Source organism: Charadrius vociferus, unplaced genomic scaffold, assembly GCF_000708025.1.
Source record: "Charadrius vociferus isolate BGI_N301 unplaced genomic scaffold, ASM70802v2 scaffold45, whole genome shotgun sequence".
Taxonomy (NCBI): Eukaryota; Metazoa; Chordata; class Aves; order Charadriiformes; family Charadriidae; genus Charadrius; species Charadrius vociferus.
Window position 1 is genome coordinate 1,425,953 of NW_009648712.1, and position 22,025 is coordinate 1,447,977.

At 36.3% G+C, this 22,025-nt stretch overlaps 1 protein-coding gene across 1 annotated transcript in view; it reads right to left on the reverse strand.

The window, feature by feature from the left end:
- Positions 1–22,025, reverse strand: part of ROCK1 (Rho-associated, coiled-coil containing protein kinase 1) — a 93,686-nt gene that overhangs the window by 57,272 nt on the left and 14,389 nt on the right. Inside the window, exon 2 of the mRNA XM_009886626.1 lies at positions 2,409–2,490. Coding sequence (XP_009884928.1) covers positions 2,409–2,490 — 82 coding nt within the window. The remainder of the gene's footprint in view (positions 1–2,408; positions 2,491–22,025) is intronic.

The following is a 22,025-nucleotide window of genomic DNA, read 5'->3' on the forward strand; positions in this document are numbered from 1 at the left end:
ACGAGCCTCGCCTATGGCCAAAACAGATTTAAGGAAAATACATTTGAAGAGCAATCTAAACTAAAGATTTTTAAATAACGTAAACCGGGCTTGTGAGCAGTTGCAAATTGCAATATACTGCTTGACAGACATACTACCACTCAATTATTTTCACACAATACGTTACAGTAACTACAGCGTTGGAAATTCGACCTCCGTATGCTAAGATTTGTTAAACAAGGTTTATCAGGCTGCAACATATTTAAATAGGCAGTTCCTTATCTCCCCCTAACAGCAGAGGACTCAGCCAGCTGATGCTGTATGAACAGGTGGGCTAACTCCCATGGCAAAAGACCCCATTCTCCAGCTTGCCCTGAAGTTTGCTTATAAGCTTAGATGCCGTCTTGAAAGAAACTGAGTCCCTGCTGCAATGTAGGGCTCTCAACCATCTGGAATATTGACTTCTTTATTCTTTTAATTATGAAAAAATTAACAAGGTTCTACAGATTTGCAAAAATAACCCTCTCACAACCTTAGGCGGAAGAAGGAGATTTTGGAGGCTCCACAAATATGCAATGTAAACCAGAAAAAAATAAGAGGGAATAAGGACAAGCTCATAGGGGAATCAGTATCTAAAATAAAGGATGCAAACTCCCATTTTATTCGCAGTCTAGAAACTAATTTTAAAGTTCTAGAATAATGGTGCAAACTGTTTGGACAGCTAACACCGCAAAAAGAGATTTTAAACAGTTTTCCATTAGAACTAAAATAAAAATGAAAATGTTCCTATAGGTCTATTTTTATTTTTTTAATAGAAATTTGAGACAAACTAGACTTCACAGTTCCCCCTAAGGCCACTACTCGCACATCCACAGTTCGCGTTCATATTTCAGCAAACACAGCAAGATTAGTGTTCTAAAGGCAGTTTGAAGTGAAATAATATGGTCTGTTCTCCACCTTCATATTACCTCAGGTCACATCTTACATAGTATATAATTTATACATACAAGGTATTCATTATCGGACTGTAAACATAAGTTTTCTTCTCCTTCATTCAGCTCCAATTGCAAAAGTGAAGCTCTGAGAATCACTAATGATTTCACTATTCATAAAAATTACATTCAAATTATCTATCTGTTGCAATGAGTATTTCTTTTGCCTAACACAACTTCTCTTTTCTCTAAGTTTCACCACACCTTCTCTGTAAATAACCAAGTATACAAAATGTGCATGTAACACAGTGAACGATATCAAATATAGTTTGAACTGTGAAAAGTTAAACAGAACATTTGAACTTAGGCCTTTCAGCAACCAGCTTACGTGCAAGTAAGCCATCAGCTAGATCTAATGGACCCATATATTCCCACAAATAGGGAATGACATAAAATAAAACCCACAAATTCACTATCATTGCTTACAGATGCACCAAGTAAACTATTTAAAAACACCTTAGAAACCGAAATAGAAACATAAATTTCCATCAAAGACAAAAATTATTTTAGTCAAATTACTTTATATTTGCCACAAAAGCCATTTACTACAACATTGAATTGAGATGCTTAAGCCTTTAAAAATCTAATAATGTTAGTTTAATCTCAAGGCTTGCCCATTCAGTCCATACACAGAAGCAAGTCTCGAATCAACAAACATCTCTGCCGTGATTTCCCGAATTTGTCAGTTTGGCAGCCTTTAGAAAAGACTTAACTCTTAAATGCCTTTTTGGGTGGGTTTGTTTTGTTGTTTTTTTTTTTTTCATTATGAAAATTACAGAACAATTCTATTTAAAAAATCAACTATTTAACAACAATTTAAAATGTTATTACAGAGCAGAATGTGCAGGAAATCTGGCTGTGGAAAAATATAGAGTAAATACAGAGAAGAATTCTGCAGACACATCAGCTGTATGCACAAGTACAGCAGCTATGCAGTATAAGAATTTCATGAGATAATGAAAAAAGACCTTTCGTACTAAAAAAAGAAGTCTACAAAACACATGCTCCAGTCTGCCAGTGAACAAATTTTTAATATGATTTCTTGACACTGTATACATGTTACGTCATTTTGCTGTTAATTGCTTATGATATTATATTATGTGGAATTACAAACCAAGTGATGGGAATCCGGAGGGTTGCCAAGAACAAAGATAACAGGCCTTTCTCTTAAAAGGCTTTGTGCCATTGAAAACAACGCCATTTACAGTGGCAACAAACTTGGACATTCAGGTGCTGGGGATTAGATTTGTATAGGTAGCTGTCAGTTCTTACTGAGAAAGAAATAAATAATCAGACTTTTAAAACAACTTGTACCTCAAAAATTAATGCACCCCAAATCCCTAGCTGCCTTTCAAAAAGCTAGAACCGCTTTATTTTTTATTTTTGCCGGTCTTTACAGTCTTTTGTTATTTAGTAACTGAAACATTAAATACTTACACCTGTTTAAGAAGTTGTCAATGTTTTTGTTTTTTCTTAAGGCAGGAAAATCCAAATCATATACCAACGCATCTAATCCATCCTGAAAAGAAAAGAAAAAATAAGCAAAATTAAGTGTTTGGAAAAATAATTACACATGCTACTAATTGAAGAGACAAGATAAAAACAGTTGTCCCTATCAATTATCCATACAAATGAAATCATTCACATTTATTTAATGATTCAGTCAGCAGTTACATGAAACAGCTGTCACTCCTCCACTTCCATTGGACTCTTCAAAACTTAATTTCCATCCATCCCAAAACAAATATACTGCCATTAATTATTAATTACCTTAATTAGCTCCACATTTACATGAAAACATTATTTTTTCCAAATATGAAAAGAACAAATAGCAGTTCTAATGTTAAAAAGTCACAGTACGCACTTGAACATTAAGTGGCAACTGGTGAATAGGACAATGTTGGTAATTTAATTCCAAGAGTCAACCCCACCGTGTAATTCATTCCGTTCAGAGGGAATTTTCATGAATAAGATATTGGCTTTATGCATTCTAACTTAAATCTAGGAACAAACAGCTACAAGCCCATCTGGCATTACTACCATGGAATACATCCCTATGAACAAAACCAAAACAAAAACCACCAAAAAACCAACGGAAAAATACAACAACTACGAAGAAGATAGTTTTAAGGTCTTGTTAAGCGCCATAAACTTCCTGACTTAAAGTCTAAATTTTACAACAGCTATACATGATTCTTCAGCGGATTGCATATTCTCAGACAAAAACTAAACCAGATATATTGGTTGAAAATGACAGATACAGTATCTAATGAAAAATTATCAAGTATTCTAGGGAATTATATAATGAAGAATCAAATAGCATTAGGGAGTCTTTTTTCTCAACTACATAATGTTTAAGTGACAAGTGCAAAAATAAAGAGGAAGGGCATAAAGTACAAATTAATGGATGTTGACAAAGCATGCCAAGGAAGTACTGCTATTTACTTGTCCAATTTGTACCTACGTGTCTATGCCATCTGTTATTGACCTGTTGGGAGTGAGACACTAGACCAGACATATCTTTGATCTGATCCCTTCAGATCTGATTAGACACAATTTTACTTGATTTCAGCTTGTATAAAATCATGCAATCCAGAACTGAAAGCTGATCCATCAGTCTTTGACCACTACATCCATCAAGTAACTATGCCTGAAGAAAAGCTAAAGTATAAGACTTTTTAAAAGCTTATTTTCCAGGAACATGTATTAGACAACACACTTAATCTAGATTTAAAAATTAGTCTTTGATCCCTCACTTCAAATTCAAACCTATTTTTCCCCCTCAGTCTATAGGAGACTTTAAGCTATAAAAAAATCAAATGCTATCAAAAGCAAAATTATTTATAGGCTTGCAGTCCTCCCTTTTGAAGTGTGTGAGACAAATTATTTACCTCAGATACAATGACAATAAGCAGTAAAATCGTGCTAGAATTTTAAAACAGGGGTAAGGAAGTAAAACTACAAGGATAATCAGAATTACTTTAAGGCTGGATGTTGTTAAATTTGTTAATTTCATAAAAACATTCCTGTTTTAAGTTACCTCTCCATACAGTGGCTTAGTTTGAACGGAGAAATGTTATCATGAAAATGATAAGAATCAAGAATAGCACCACAGTATTTTCACAGCACTTTAAATAAAGTCAGGTTTTGCATCTTGAGTATATTAAAGGATCACCTTTTTGGACTTAAACTGATGATGAATAAGGAAAGCAAATGGCAATGAAAAAACATTTAATGGATCAGTAATATAAATAAGAGAGTAAGAGGCAAACAACAGCGTGGACGCAAGACAGATGTAGAAATAAAACTAAGAACAACTTAGCAAGAAATACTTTGTAACCTACTAAAAGACACCTTTTCCACAGATGCATAGTAAATATCCAGGAAACCCATTAAAAGAATTTCAACTCTGGTAAATTCAACAGAGAAACCATGATAACTGCTTGTACAGCAGTACAAAGTGCCCCGGTCGCTCTACGCATCAAGCCCCACGCAGAGAGAAGCAGTAGGCGAAGAACATCTATCAGGCTGCTAGGTCACATCCAGGGATTTTTAAAAGCAGATGAGTGACGGTGATGGATTGCCAAAGCTGGAAGTCCACTCTGCCCTTAAGCCTTCAAATCTGTTGAGTCAATCAATTTGTCCAGGGTCACAGCTAACACAGAAAACTTTTCCACACATCAAGCAGAAGCACAACAAAGTTCTCAAAATCCCGGTTTGCTCTGGGGCAGTGCAATTACCTGCTTCGTTTCAGGGTTTGCTTCAAAAGCCAAAATTCAGTCGTCTTTTTTAGAGGAGGGGAAATTTTTAAACACTGACTACAACAACATGGGACAAATGGGAATATTTACGAATTTTTAACCTCAGTCTTACTTTTGTAACATACTTTTTCTTTCAAACTATTCAAATATAAGCCTATACAGAAAAAAAGCAAAAAGTACAGAAAGTGTCACAGTTTCACTGGTCTGTCAGGCATGTTGGGTATTTTGTTGTGTTTCTTTTTAAAAGCTCCAAAATAATGATGAAAAATAGTATACAAATAATACTTTTTATATATTACATACTATATTTATTTGTATTATATAATTATGTTTTTAATATTTAACATCAAACATTACGCTTTTAACGGGCAAAAGCAAATTTCAATACTGTTCCACTCCGAATTCACCACAAAAGTATTGCTTTTCAGATCTTAAATATGAACTCTTTCAAGGAAAACACCAAAAAAAAACTTTGAAATACAGATTCGAGTTATTGGTCTCGCATTCAATTCAAATCACACTTCAAAATCATGTGAACACCACCTAACAAAGCTGCAAGCCAAGAGCTACTTATGTAAAAGGCTCTTCAATAATCAGCTCCCCTTTGCTACAGTACCCAGAGAAGAAACTACCCCAGTTCAAAACATTGATTACAACAGAGGTAGGGGTGGGGTGGGGGTGCCTACAACAATTAAGAAACTTGTACATCTTTAACTCTCAAAAACATTAATTTTTTCAATTGAACTACGTTTCCGATGAAAAAACAACACGGTATTATTTCAATGGTGGACTGCAAATACAAGACTAAGCTTAAGGTGATTTTAGAGAATTGTGAATAATGGAAATATTTGGGATACCCAGTGTGTAACATGAAACATGGAATAGCCTTTTTATTTCACTTACATTAGCTAAATAAGAAGAACCTGCGAACACCGCAAGCTGTCCCAGTACAAAGGGAAACACAGAAGCATGGCTATTTTAAGGGTATCACCGGTAGACAAACAGGAAGGAGGAGCACAGAGACTCAACAGCGAGAAGGCAATGCCGGCTGAAAGTGGTGCAGGTCACAGAGATGGGAATATACTAGAGTCGTAGCAATAAGTCAGGGGAAAAAGCATAAAGGCCGAATGAAAGGAGACATGATCGTTATTGCTTTTGGCTGCGGAGATATATCTCAGCTTTCTTGCTTCCATCTTGCTCAATCTTTCAATATGCCATCTGACTTTTTTCTTAATACAGAAAGGAACATCCTTCCAAAGGATACTAAGACATCATTATAACAGGCAGCCATACATCTAACAGTTTAATATGCTTTATTAAAATAAGAAGGCCCCATTTTTATGATAGATTTTTTCCCCCAGTTGGATGGGTTCAATACATTTTTAGTATGCATCTTCTTCAAATATAGCACATCCTGTACTTCTTAGAAACACGTATTGTAGCTTAGAGGTATTTTCAGCTAATGCTAAGTTCTACCTTATTCTATCATTACAGAGTAATTTTTCCATTTAGCTTTGTGGTCTACACAGACATTTTACTTTTATGTTAATAGTTAAGTTGGATTACTAAAATAAATTGGTTTATAAAAGCAAACATAAGACTTCCACTTACATCTTACATGGTAACAGTATTTCAGAGGGGATTAAAAAAGAATGGGAAAAAAACCTTCCTTTCTGATGTCCTTCACTCAAACAGTTTCATGGTCTGATAGTCTTTTCTATATCACTTTTGTTTAACAACAACAGTTCTATCAACAGTTTCATAATCTATTTAGAATACCTCATTTTATCCTGAAACTAAAAAGAGGCATACTAGGGAGCCATTAAAATGTGCAGAGTTCTTCCATATAAAAACAACATTTCCATGTATTCTGTCGATTTGGTTTCATTCATTACTACATCACACTTAGAACTTTCAAAAAAATAGATATAGGGAGTGAAATCAAAGGTCAGTCTGGGCTCATATACTGCCTCTGGAGATGACAGTAAGAGTGTCTGGGAAAGAGGATATGAACAAGTCCAGCATATAGTGGTTCTTCCCTGTTGTATTTGTGAGCCAGAAATGGCACTATCATAGTTAACAGCTCTAGCGAGAATTTTCTTCAGTGATTTTGCCTACACATTTTCTGTACCTGTTTTAATCTCTTGCATTTTCAGCATCATATAGACATGAATTCTACTGCCTAACAGGCTGTGTGAAAGTGTACCTCATTTTGCAGCTTGCCATTCTTCAGTCACAAAAGGAACAATGACTCTTTACCCACCTGCCCCAAGACACAGCTGTACGTACTTCCATCATTTTTCCCTTGGTCATCTGTCTTCCAATTATCCTTGTACGAAAGGATACCATCACCACCCATACACACACCCGCCCTCAGTGCTTTTTTATTTCTACAACATACTTTTTGAACCAGGGGTGAAACTGCAAATAGTATAAGTTGTGAGCACACCATAAGTACACAATGCAGTACATTTCCTGCTCTGTTCTTCATTGAATTTTGTTATTAACTGAAATATCTTGTTAATTCTTAAAGTCACTGTGTACTAGATTGATTATTTCACAAAACTAGGTATTATAAATCAAAGCTAGTTCGACATTCAACAACACAGGTACATAAAGATCAGAGGTTTTTCTCCCATGCACTAACTCATTGTTCATCAATGCTGAATTTCACCTGCCACTTTGAAACACCCAGGCACCAAAGAATATTAGTTTCTTCTGTGATTTGCTATAGCTTCACTTTTTACTACTTGATCATCACTAATTAATCATTATTGACCATTTTAGATCCCTTATGACTGTGAAATAGCACAGACCTGCTAGACTCCATCACTGATCTCTCTGTTTTGAATAAACTGATCACCAGCTCTCACTTCATTCGTTCATCCATCCACAAAACAAGCCTAGCCTAAAGCAGTTTATTTCTGACAAAAAGCTGAAACGAAGAGCCTCATCTAAGTTTTTTGTTATTCTCGTACTCAGCCATTACTTCAAGGAACTGCACTAGGTTTGCAAAACATGACTTTCTTCCACAGTATATGTGTTAGTTTTTCCCCATTGTAACACCTCTGGGCTCAACTGTTCTGCTACTGGGCTCAGGGGCTCCTGTGTTATCCACAAGATTTTTTTCTTCAATAGAAAAAATAATAAAAAAGCTATATATTTACCATCTTCCTTACTACTGTTGACAAAACAGTTTTAAGCACCAAGGTAGATAAACACTAATATATACACCTGGGTGTCTTAATAAGACATAATCAAGTACAAAAAAGAGGGATAAATATAAAGCAGTCTCATCGTCTTAGCAATTTTACTGTTTGTGTCATTTTGTCCAAAAAATTTTTCAAGTATCACTTTAGCTTGAGAGGGATCCTCCAGCATGAACAACTGTAAAGAAGGATTCCAGTATGGAAACTCCTCTAAGCTTCCTTATGAGGAAATATGCAGCAAGATTTCTGCAACAGGCTTTTCCTTTACTTTCCCTTCAGTTTTTGTAAAAATACAGAATGCAAAACCACAAAAGTTATCACTAACATACACATTAACTACACAATCTATTAGCACTGAATTTTTCAGGCTGTTATGCTAACTTCTTTTCATTAGAGTCCTCTAATATGTAATGGTTTTCTTCAGTTTGGCTTAAGCAGTCCCATATTGATTGGATTTTTCCCCACATTTTGGTCTATACCTAGTTCCAAAGTTTTAATGCATCAAACTGTCAGTCCTACAATGACTATACTGCACCGCCTCACTCTGTAACTACATTCCTTAATCTCAAAACTCACTATAATTATGTAATGCTGGTTTTAGTCAGATGTAGAAATTAATATTAATGCAACTTTGTAGCAAAACTTACTGTTAGGATATTTCAAAATATACTCCATCAAGCAACTTCAATTCAGCAAAACAATTCCAGGATTCATAAGTGATATAAAGTAAAAAACACAGTATGTGATCTACATTATCAAGATACAGTTATAGCACCTTTTTTTTTTCTTACTTCATACACATTTCATTAGGACATATAGTATCATCTAGTGGAAGCATATGATAAAGGAAAATGTATTAGATTCAGCTGAAACTTTGTTATTGAGACACTTGTTTATTTTACTATTTTTTTAGCATTAAAGAACTAAAAAAAACTTAATGGGTATTATCAGCATACAAAATTTGCATTCCTTGGACCGCCTGGCAGTTAACCAAGTTTAAAGTCTTTGCTACTTTTCCTTTTTTGGAGAGACCAAAGTAAGTCTTAAGATCTACAACTCTTAACTATCCATATTTTAGTTCCTTGTATTGTAGCCATTTTCCTAATTATTTCTATAGTACTAAAGCTTCCCTCCGTACCTTAAAACAAAAAACCTGACTGATATTGATTTTCATGTGTTCATCACAATTTGTCATAACAGCTTGTCATATAGAAGTGATCTCAGTAGTCGACTACTGATACCGAGAGAGCCTATTTAAGTGCATAAGTTTTTATATCCTATTTTCAAACACTCATGAAAAATAATACCTCTATCATTAAAAAAATAAAATATAGAAGTTTCTTTGAATTGTTTGAATTGTCAGAAAGACATGGAGAGGCTGGAAAAACTGGCAGAGAAGAATCTCATGAAGTTTAACAAAAAGAAATGCGAAGTCCTGCACCTGGGGAGGAACAGCCCCAGGCACCAGCACATGCTGGGGGCTGACCAGCTGGAAAGCAGCTCTGCCAAGAAGGACCTTGCATCTTGCTGCACAACAAAGTGACAGTGAGCCAGCAACGAGCCCCCGCAGCAAAGGCAGCCAATAGCATCTTGGGCTGCATTAGGCAGAGTACTGACAGCAGGTTGAGGGAGGTGATCCTTCTCTACTCAGCACTGGTGAGGCCATACCTGCAGTGCTGTGTCCAGTTCTGGGCTGCCCAGTACAAGACTGACATGGACATACTGGACTGAGTCCAGCAAAGCACCATAAAGATAACTAAGGGACGGGAGCATCTCTCATACTATGAGGCTGAGGGTGCTGGGACTCTTCAGCCTGGGGAAGAGAAGGCTTGAGAGGGGACCTGTGTGTACCCATGTGTACAAAATAGGAGGGAAAGAAGATGATCACAGAATCATAGAATGGTTTAGATTGGAAGAGACCCTGAAGATCCCCGAGTTCCAATCCCCCTGCCATAGGGGACACCTCCCACTACACCAAAGCCCCATCCAGCCTGGCCTTAAACACCTCCAGGGATGGAGCTTCCACAACTTCTCTGGGCAACCTGTTCCAGTGCCTTACTACCCTCAGAGTGAAAAATTTCTTCCTAATACCTAATCTAAATCTACCCTCTTCCAGTTTGTAGCCATTCGCCCTATCACTACATGCCCTTGTAAAAAGTCCTTCCCCAGCTCTCCTGTAGGCCCCCTTTAGGTACTGGAAGGCTGTTATAAGGTCTCCCCGAGATGGAGCCAGACTATTGCCAGTAGTGCCTACTGACAGGACAAGAGGCAATGGGCACAAATTAAAAAACATGAGATTCCATCTGAAGACAAGAAAACACTTTTTTGACTGTGAAGGTGGTCAAATACAGGTTGCCCAGAGAGGCTTCAGAGTCTCAATCTGTGGAGATATTCTAAACCTAACTGGACATGGTCATAGGCAACCTGCTCTAGCTGACCCTGCTTGAGCAAAGGTATCAGATTAGATGATCTTTAGAGGTCCCTTCCAATCTAAACAATTCCATTTTGTCTACAACACCAAGCTATGTTTTTGATTTGCATAAAGGTAGTTCCTGCAGTGAATTATCCTATCAAAAATACCCTTTAACTCCCTACCAGCGGGGCAAGCGATAAACAAGAAGACCTCATTACAAGGCTTAGCTTTGCATGATTCACGTTTTCCAGCCCTCCAAGTAAAACCACAGCAGGCTTTTGTGGTTGTCTCCATTGTGACAAGGACAGACTTGTGATGCTACTGACTGAATCAAGAGAAAACCTTGGACCCCTCATCAATACTCACTGTTTTAGGGAATACCCTACTGCAACTTCATTGGTAAGGAAAAACACACACAGAGGACTTTCCTCTGGTGCCCAACATTAATACTTTTTTATTTATTTATTAAATGAGCAAATGTAAGTTTACCTGAGAAACAAATACTAAACAGATCTATACAACTCACTAGTTTCAGGCAAGAACACTACTTGAAAGCCAACTTTCAGGCCAATGCCAAAAGTACTACATTTATCTATCTCTAATTGAGTACACAAAAGATACCTCTACCTAGTTTTAAGTTAATCACGTTCATTTATTTTGCTGTCCAGAGAACAGAAAACTGCAATTTAGTACTTAATCTTTAAAGCGGACCTGTCAATGTAGACAGAGTTAAGACACTCCACTTAAGAATTTTCATTACACTATTAGACTAGGCAAAGTACACAAACTGACATATGAGCCTGAATACAAGGCACTTGATTCATTGCTCATTCTTGCTGCCAGCATGATACAATTCTACAGAGCTCGTTACTTCTTAATATCTTGCAATACTCATAAAGAGCTTTTGTAAATTTAGATTAAATACGTAGCATTTCACAAAAAAAAAAAAAAAAAATTTTAACTCAGTAAAGAGCTAAGAATTTAGCTCAGTAAAGATTTAAAATCTGAGTAAGGAGATCTTGAAACCTCAAGGCAGGATTATTGAAAGCGGTACAGCTTATTGCTTTCATTTCAGCCTTTTTAAAGAGTCACTCCAAGTATAGTCGCAAACTTCACCTGTATCACATTCTGCATAGTTACATATATAAGTACATGTATTGGAATTCTGTTCAACATTTTTACTGACAAGTTACTATACACTTACTACATGACTCTCTAAATTATAAGTTCATATATATCGCTCAATATATAGTTACACACACATATATATGTATCAAAATACACACTGTCACTAATACCAGAGCCCACAGACCTCTCAATATTGTAACATCCCTATTAGCACTGAAGGAAGCCTCAGGTGTAAGTCTACAGACAGGTATGCATACAAGTTGTAATGCTCTTTCACAGGCAAGTAGTTTTTCCGGGTGTTGCTGTTTTTCCACTGCAGTAATGAATCTTACCACCTGAAACATCTCCTAAAAGAAACTAAACTGAAACCAAATGCAGTGCAAATCTGTGAAATCAACCTACATACAGTAAGCACACAAAAGTAGCATCAGTATCCAGTATAATTCAGAGAACCTAAAAGCCTCAGGCTTCCACAAAAACTGAGGGCAAGTCATAGTTCCTTCACACCAGAGCCCCTCTCTGTCCACTGACTAGGTGCAGGAAACTTGGATCCACAGATCAGTTCTGAATGGTACGTATTCAAGCACTATTTTATGCCTAAAATTACGGAAAGTTCATTTCATTGTCTGAAGATGCATTCCAGACAATGTATTTCAGTGGCGGCTTTCTTCCCATCCAAACTCAAACTTCTAACACTATATTAGAAGACTAATTTCACTACACTAGGATATTTTATTGTGGTTAATAGTCTTTACATCCAAACTTCAATTTATTACATTAGTCTTATATTATTGCAATTTAGAATCAGAATTAATTCCATTTAATATTACATCTTTAAGAACAACTACCAGATGGGAGAGCAATGTCTTCAAGGAAGATGATGAATATAGACCAAAATATCACCAAAAATGTATTTCAGTAAAATTTATACAGAAACAGGTACAACAGATATTGTTTGAAAATAGTTCAGGGATATGTGCAACAGGAGCAAAAGCTGATTGTCATTAAGTCACATGACATTATTTCAATTAGCAGCAATTGAGATCTCCGGATATTTGCAGCTTATTTTCCTTAATAAAAGGTTCACTTGCATGCACTAATACGCTCTGTGGGCAAGTTTTACAAACTACAAAGCTTATATACCAAACACAGCACATTCTGCCATCAGTAGAATAGCCTACATAAAAAGACTAAAATGGTTGTATAACCTGGAGGGCTACATAGATTCTTGATTTTTTAACGTGTAGAAAATAAGAAAATACATGGTGTACTTTAATTTTAAATGATTTATCAAGCCGTATTTGTCTCACTAGGATTAAATAAAGCATAAGTACAATTTCTCAAAAGTGCCCTTTTCAATAAAACCGTATTAATGTGTTGAATGCAAGTATGCCTAAAGCATATACACTAAAAAAAGAGGGAGTACTGGTAGTTAAAGGACTGACTGATGTCTATCACCATGGAAGCAAGCACTCCACAGCAAAGTCAGCAGTTGGCATTAGGAAGCACCTCACAGGTCTGGAGTTCCCAGCTACTGTAACAACCGCAACTGGAGGTGAGCAGCCAACCTGACATACAGCAGGGTAACACTATCCACAGAAATACCTCATGGGGCAAAACAGTGACCTCACATCCTTTCGAGTTCTCAAAGTTATCATATTCACTAAAAATATAAGCCAACCACTTCTGATTTAGAAATCCTAATGTCTTCACTTTAAACACACACACTTACAATTACCAATTTAGACCAACAGGAGTCAATACTTTGAGGAAGACTCACTAGAAAGCAAAAGTAAGATGGCTAAAGTAATAAGGATAAAAATTAACACTCTGGACGCAAATACTGGTACATAACTTCCCTTCAATAAAATGGTACAGAAGACAGACAGATCAAAGATACGAAAGAAAAAAGAGAAACTGTTCCAGTCCCAGCTCAAAAGTCTTAGACTTCAATGGGCAGCCTGCAAGGAATCAGGTAAAGACTTCAATGAAAGGAAAGTGACTGCCCAACTCCATTAAGAAATAGTGGTATTTAGCAAAGGAAACAGAACTCCCTCCACATCTGTTGCTTGGGAAATTGCTGTCTGCCTGTCAGATTTTTTTCCAGGCAGGTGTCCATGAAGCCAGACTTTAGGAAGTAAGCTTTAGAAAGTTGGACAAGATGGGAATTAGCAAGATACCAACATGTTCATAAGAAGAAACATAACACATTATTGCAAACAACATAAAAGTGCATTAACTCTTGTAAAAGCTGTTTAAAATGCAAAGCCACTTTAGGTCTCTTAGCTTAACACATTATGGTAAACGTAGAGCGAGCTCTCCCATCAATACCTTAAATTGCTGCCTCTAGCTACCCCACTATAACTTTGTCTGAAAAGTGTTTGCGGGGGGGGAACAAACCATAAAACATTACCAAATTTTGCAATATAAAAGTCCGTAGAAAGGTAACTTATTTTTCTATAAAGCAATAATACCTTATCAGCCATATAGTACCTGTTGTCACCTGACCCGGATTATGTTTGCTGCGAACAAAACTGTGTGATAACTACAGATAGAAACAATAACCTGTAACACAATAAGAAGGTAAGTTCTATCTTTAGCCTTCACAAAGTCTCTGGAGATCGTATTAGTTCAATAACTACGCTTTAGAAAAGACTCGACTCTCCAAAAAGCTATATCAAAGAAAAAAAACCCCAAAACTATTATTAGTAATACCATTTACCCCACAAAAAAGAACATTGTGACTAGAGACAGGCTAGACAAACTGAGAGAAAGACAAAAAAGTACTTAATTTTTTTAACAGAGGGCAGACAATTAATTGAATAACTTTCCAAGAAAAAGTGAGAACATCATAATTTTTCCAGCAGCCTGGAAACACTGCACAAAATCTCCCTTATCCCCCCCACCAAAAGGAAAATTCTTCCCTAAAACTCTAGAACAAGACAAAACGCTTTTTCAATTAGAGGTGAATAGCCATGATGGAAGTCCAAAAATGAAGGTTATGAAAGAATTATACTAAAAACACTTTGTAGAAACTGAAATAGTAATTTGTAAAGCTATATGCCTTTCTTTAGTGTCACATGAAACCCACAGTCTGAAAAAAAAATAATATGGGAAGTTGCGCACAACTCAAGCAGAGTATCAACTCTGAGAAGCTTCTCTGATTGTGCAATCTCCTGTCAGAGCTCTAGCTACATTTCTGCAATAAACATTCCATCACAAGCAATCACACGTCAAACAGATATTTGAAATATGCAACTAAACAAGAACTTAACAGTACTTAAGAATTTGTGCATCATTATGCAGTTTCATAATGCAAACCCTAGCAAAGGCCACGTATTGATTAGAAGAAAAAAAATTCACTTTCAATAAAACAGAAGATTTAGGTATACATAGAACCAACATTTTTCTATATTTATTCTTTTCTCCATTATTAATATAGCCATGAGACTGATTTTAAAGTAATGGGTTTTTTTAAAGGTAATAAAAACTCCAAGAGAATAATTTTAGATATAGACAAATTACTTGAACTGCCAAGTACAAAGATTCTTCAGAACTGACAGGATTTTGTTACTACCAGGAACAAAACAGTAAGTTTTTCGGGGATTTGCACTGTTAATTTAGAACAAACTTTCTGCTAACAAATTGTTTCCAGACTCCAGAATCCAGTGCATTACATTTATAAATTGACCTACAGCAACATGCTTTTTACCCATTACCTTTAACCAATTAAAAAAATTGCTCTCTTTTTCAAAATCCACTTGAAGAAAAAATTATAACAGGTACAGACAATGCGATTAGTAACACAATTTTTAATTAATAGTGGATGTTTAAGTGTATTTTCAAGCCACTAACAGTGATCAATTTCTGGTTAAGAAATACTTCAACAGTACTTAAAACCAATCTCTTCTAAGCACTTTTTTTACCCTTTCTGACACCATAGTACAGTCATGACTAAAATCTTGAATGCTTTGGACTGCGTGTAAAAAAGAGAGGTGTAACTACAAAAGCCAAAAACTACAAGAAAACATGGTTCCATATTCAAGTACGGAAATGACAAAACAGAACCAAAGCTGTCCATGGAAACATAGGGTGTCTTTTTCCATTTGCAAGCTTCTTGCATGATAATCAGTAAGGATTTTATCATACGTAACACTGCAACAACACAAGACAGTTTACCTGGGATTTGCAAGTACAGTATTTCAAGACTGAAGGAAGAAAGGAAGTATTATAAATTCATTAGTAGGATCCAACATTTTTAATTTAGAAAGGGCCCAGAGATATTGTGATTTATTAGGTTTGCAAGTTTGTGTAGGGACATGCAAATAAGTTTCTCTGTTCCTTTCAAGATTTGAGACTCAAGCTTGAGGAAAACTAAAGCCATTAACTTCATATACCAAGAAACAAAGTATGTCACAATATTTCCAATACAGTTGCTCAAGTGTGAGATGCACATTTCTAATACAGTTGCTCAAGCAAGAGACAGCAGAACTTCATAAAACAGCGGTGTTCAACTTTCAGAACACTAGGTATTTTCACCAAGCTTATATGCTGCTATCGTAGGGATGAAAAATACTAAAATACTAAGAAATAGCTGAAAAACAACTCTTCCCCAAGTTTTCCAGCTACATTGCTACGAACATGTATGTCAGCTCTTCTCTAATACTGTTCTCCCCACATAACACTTCATAACTTGGGAAAAACAACCCCTGCCCAAAGAGGATCCAGTATATTGATATTAATGTCCTCCAAAGGCATGATTTTCTTTTAGGTTTAGAAGAGGGGAGAAATTAGCCCAAGAGGAAAGACAGCCAGGGCTGTCTGGAGCACTGCCACTACCATGGAATCTTGTCAAAGTCTCTCCGGCCTGTCCTTACAAGGGAGCAAGGCTGAGCTTGGGCTGATTAACTTAATCTCTATAGGAGACGAGGGCAAGCAGTATTTTTGTCACACCATAAAAACCTGCCATGAAACAAATCAGAACACACTAACATTACATTTTCTGTTCCCTCGTCCCACAGACCATTTTGAGTAGCTGTGACAGTTTCTCATTAAGCAGAGAGCAACACTGGTGAAAACATGTTTTCTAAAAAATAAAACAAAAGCTAATGAAAGGCTATGTTTGACTTGCATCCAACTTCTATATGATTTTTTTTCCCAGCTTTTCTTTTATGAAAAGATTTTTCCAGCATCCAATTAAAAAAAAAAAAAAGGCCATAAAAAGCACAATACTTTCTTGGAAATCTACATGAACTAAGAGACACTGTGATACCTAGTGTGTACATATATATATATATATAACCAGTGGTTCAAAAGCCATGTCCACTCTGATCAGGTAGTATCTGCTACTTCCCATCCACATAAACTCTTGTGTTTGTAGAACACCTAGTAAAGCACCTTCCCAATTTCTAATTACTGCAAAATATCAACAAGTGATATTCTACAACACAATTAAAGAGCAGTAGTACCGTCTCAAGGATTCAGACTTAAGCTTTTGTCAGACCTCCTGCACTTCACTTTCCAGAAGCCCCTGCTGGACCACAGAGCCAATTTCTGAAGAACTACATAAATAAATGCATGTAAACAGTCATCTTGGAAACAGATGCTTGCTACCAACCATGGTCATTTTATAACTCAACATACTAACTTAGCCTCAGAGACTTAAGAGAAAATTAAGGAAACGGTTACATCTTTTGTGGTATTCAAACAAAATGCACTGGCAGTGAAGTAAACTCTATTATTAAAGCTAACTAGACTCTGAATTACAGATAAGCAGTTTGATTTAGAAAAGGGTAAAAACAACCACTTGGCAGTAGAAAAGGTCTAACAGCAGGAAGTGTCTGTGTGTGTATACATTCTGTATACATACATTTACGCATCCCAAAAAGCCAACCCTTAAAAACAATAAAAAAAACCCTGACCTATCACTTGCATTTTGGCTCACATTTTAAAAATTGTTTGCTTGGCAGGAGAAATAAGAAGAACCAAACACTGCAAGAGACACACACTCTTTTGCACTTGAAAAATTACAAGCAGTTCATGATGCAAAGCCCTACACTTAAGACAAAATCTTCAGAGCAGACAAGCAATGCAGCATTTCATCTAATAGTACCATGTACAACACACTCAAAAATCCCCTTACTTGCTTCAGTAAAGATACCATATTGTATGACTTGGAGCAAATAAAAAACAACTTAATTTCTTCTCTTTTTTAAATCACTGTAGATCAACTTTAAGAACATATCACATTCAAATATTTCACACTTACTTTCTTACTCCTTCCAATCTGGGTTTAAGGGACAAGGATCTATACTGGTCCTTTCCTAATAATTTTGTCTGTTCCTTTACCTGTTGAACTATGACATGACAAGTCTCAACTCTCATATAATATTGCCTCATTGAAAAAAACCCTTAATCCATTTATTCTCTAGAAGATGACACTTAGACCAGTTTAACAGATTCATTTAAAAGCCAATTTTTATAAATGAGAATGCACGTTGAAAGATTACTGTACCATGGTATCATTGACTATACCTCTTTTTGTACATATCACTGTAAGGAAATAAGAACACAGAGGATTAACATTGAGTCAAACCAAACCCATCTATGCACAGACAAGTTATTCCTTGTGAAAACCAATACAAAAGCTCATGACTGTGCAGAAAACAAGAGCAAGAAAATTCACAAAAAGAGCACAGTGGAGTAGTTCTAAATTCTCACATAGTGTTTCTACGTAAAACTGAATCTTAACAACTGAAAATTTTCTGAAGATCCTACAAGCTGACTCAATCTGGTTCCAAACACTGTTCAGTATCATGAGCACGTCAAAAACATATTGTGATTTTTAATTACTGAAGTGCCAAAGCCATCATTAAGATCTTAAGGATGGCAAAGCCAACAATAACATATTATGGCTTACATTTCTTATCCCATCCTCAGAATAAATTTCCTCCTTTTGGTAAAAAGTGTCTTTATTTATCTTTTGGTAAAAAGTGTCTGTATTTATCTTTTAAGTGTCTTAGAAGATAAATGTGGCTTATACCTCCATTTCTGTCAAGAGTCAACTACAAACACACTCTATTCTGAACTAGTTGAAATACAAGCAGAAAACGGATGGTAAAAGGATGACTAAGATACCCTGATTTAACCTCTTTTCCTTGCCACACCACAGTAACAGTGCTTGAATTTGCCCATTTGGCACAGCAAATATTGTAGCAGCTACTTTCTTCAAAAGTGAATGGAGGATGCCAACAGCCTTACGTAACTGCAACCGAGAAAAGACCAAAAGCATTAGCTGGAATTTGATTTGCTTTTCGCACTGAGTTTTTCTGATGCATTTCTATGTTATCTAATACATCTCCTGCTATTAATTATAGCTGCCCCCCACACACACACAAAAAACCCAAAAACCAAAACATAAAAGGAAGGTAAATTTTAAAAGGCATATACCTAAGTACCATGGCTACTGCATGTCGCACGTGAGCAGTAGCTGCATTAAGACACTGATTTAAAAATAGACACAAGATGCTGTTGCAGCAAGACTGTGGCCTCACTCTCGATGAACACTGACCTGGCAATTGTTGTTATAGATCACCCCACACTTGAAAATAGAACATAGTCTGGGCATTTATTTATTATTATTTTTTAATTCTTGGGGCTCCATGAGAAGGACAGCAGATTCCACCAATTACTTCAGTTACCTTTTGAAAGTATATTGATATACATACTTGAAGTCATGATTTTATGCCCAAATAAACTGCATATCTTCATGCAGTAAATCTTAAATGTTGCATGCCTACAGTTGACTTTATATTGTAACAATCTTTGATAATCCAAATTATCTGTATTACTGCCATACTCATGAAAAAAAAAATTACATCCCACTTACTGAAAACTTTATTCTATGCTAATTCTTAATTTAAGAGTTACATACTACTTGAGCAACTTCTCAACTGAAGCCATCATGAGACAAAGCCTACTGAGTGTGTAAGAACTACTAGCTCCTGACCATTCTGCAAGTTTCTCTTCACTTAGCACAGATCTTTTCCCAACCTAAAGGAAAAATTTGAACTTACTGGTTTAAATCTTGGGAATATATCCTTCCAGATAGAGTTCATCTTCCCTTGAAAGGTAAGAAATGTCACAAAGAGAAAAAAATTAACTCTACAGGAACTGCTTTCCCTATTGTTTTTCTTTTTTAAATTCAGATACAATTACAATTTATAATTTATAGTTTAGGATGAAAAAAATATTTAAGAAAATATCTAACAGCAGTTTATCTTTTCGTCCATTTAGAAATTAGATTTTTTGTGTATGCATTCTGTGCTTGAGTTTTCCTCCATGTCTTTACGCCACTAGATTTAAAGATTTTTCTCCTTAAGACTGCTTCTTTTTTTTTATTCTGATCAGATCTGATGTTACAAGACAAATGACACGAACGTTGAGCTGCTCAGCATAGATATATCCTGTATAGCGATGTCTCAGAAAAATAGGACCTTGATAGCTACATGTGAGAAGGCAATTTGTACACATACTATATGTAATTAGTGTGTGCTTAACTAGCACTGCTGCAAACAGTGCCTTTCATGGGAAAGGGAGTCTAGATGAGATTCTCTGGCACCTTGTCCTGTCGCTTCTTGAAAACCTCCAATGATGAGGACTCTGCCACATCCCTGGCCAGGTTGTTACAATGACTGATTGTTCTCACTGTCAAAGATTCCTTTCTTATATAGATACAAAACCTTTCACAGGGCAACTTGTACTCGTTGCTCCTTGTCTTCTCCATGTGGCTACTTGCAAAAAGATAGCCTCTGTCCTCTTTGTAGCTGCCCTTTAAGTACTGGAATACTCTGATGAGGTCCCTCAAGCCTTCTCTTCTCCAGGGAAGACTCCTTCAGCCTTCCCTTAAAAGGCAGGTTCTTAAGCCCGTCAATCACCTTTGCAACCCTCCTTTAGATGCTCTCCAGTCTGTTTGTGTCTCTTGAATTGTGGGAACCAGAACTGGACACAGCACTCCAGATGTGGCCTGACCAGCACTGAGTGGGATGATCACATCTCTATCTTTGCTAGTAATGCCCCTGGGGATACAGCCCAGGATCCAGTTTGCCTTTGTTGCTGCAACAGTGCTCTACTGACTCATGTTCAGCTTGTTGTCCACCAGGACCCCCAGGTCAGCAGGGCTGCTGCCCAGCCACACAGACCAAAGCCTATACTGGGCTCTCTGGTTATGCCATCCCAGCTGCAATACTTTGCACGTGTCTTTTTTCAACTTCATAATGTTCTTACGTGCCTACTGTTCCAGCCAGTCCAGGTCTCTGCAAAATGGCTCGCCCCTCCGACATGTTCACCTCACCACACAGTTCAGTGTCATCAGCAAACTTGGTGAAGGTGCTTTCAATTCCATCATCCAGATTTATTTATGGAGATGTTGAACAGCATGAAGTTGAGTACCCATCCCTGGAAGACCCCATTTGTGACAGGCTGCCAGCCTAAGTAAAACCCATTGATGACCAAGAGATCTTTTGAGATATGTTTAAAATAGTATAATTGATGTCTCACCAAAATTAACTCTAATTCAACTACATATTAGCAAACTTTATGCAGATAACTCCTTGTGCCATTTTGGTGTCATTGCACAGGATATAAAAATATCCTCATCATAGTTCCTTCCAACAAAATCTAGAGTAGGAAATTGTAATTTCACAGTATTGAAAACAAAAACTCTCATCAATTATTCTGAAGCATAGAGTGCTTCAACTGAATTTGCATGACATTTTATTTTAAAGAAAAACACATGTCAGGACTTCATATTTTTCATCATATATATATATGTGTGTATATACACAAAGTAACATGAATGTGCTGAACATAAATCTCTTCTTTCTAGCCAACTCATTCATTTAATGATGATCTCAAGTGATTAATGAGGCTTTTCACCGAAAGGCTTTCCTGGAAACTTGTGAAGCATACTTTCAGAAGTGAAGTAAAAGGCAAGCAATAGTTGCACATCAATTCATTAAGGTAGAAAAAACACTACCTATTCAATATGTAAGGCTAACGAGACAGAATTATTTCAGAGAACTAACGGACTTTATTACAACTCTCAAAGTATTTAGGTCAATGGAACAGTTTTGTGATCTTTCCTGCTTTCCTCCAGTGAATACACTACAGGAAACTACCGCAAACAGGAACAGCCTCCTGTTAAACTACTGAGCATTATCAGCTGAGCATTGGACAAAGTAGTTTATGAGTTTAACTGCATTAAAATGCATAAATCTTCATTTTAACAGCTTCGTACACATGCTCAACAGAGCTCAAACAGTCAGGCAGTACTGAACTTTTTCCATAAAAAGCATCAAATTTCATGAAGCTCTTAATTTGTCTCCACTTCCCCCCCCCCTAGAAAATGCAATAAATCCCTACCACACAATCTATGCAAAGTTAGAGACCAATGAATGTTATAAATGTTAAAGTTTCCATGCTACTAAAAAAGTTAAGGCATTGTAAAAATTTACTTGTTATACTGAAACAAAGTAATTTTTAG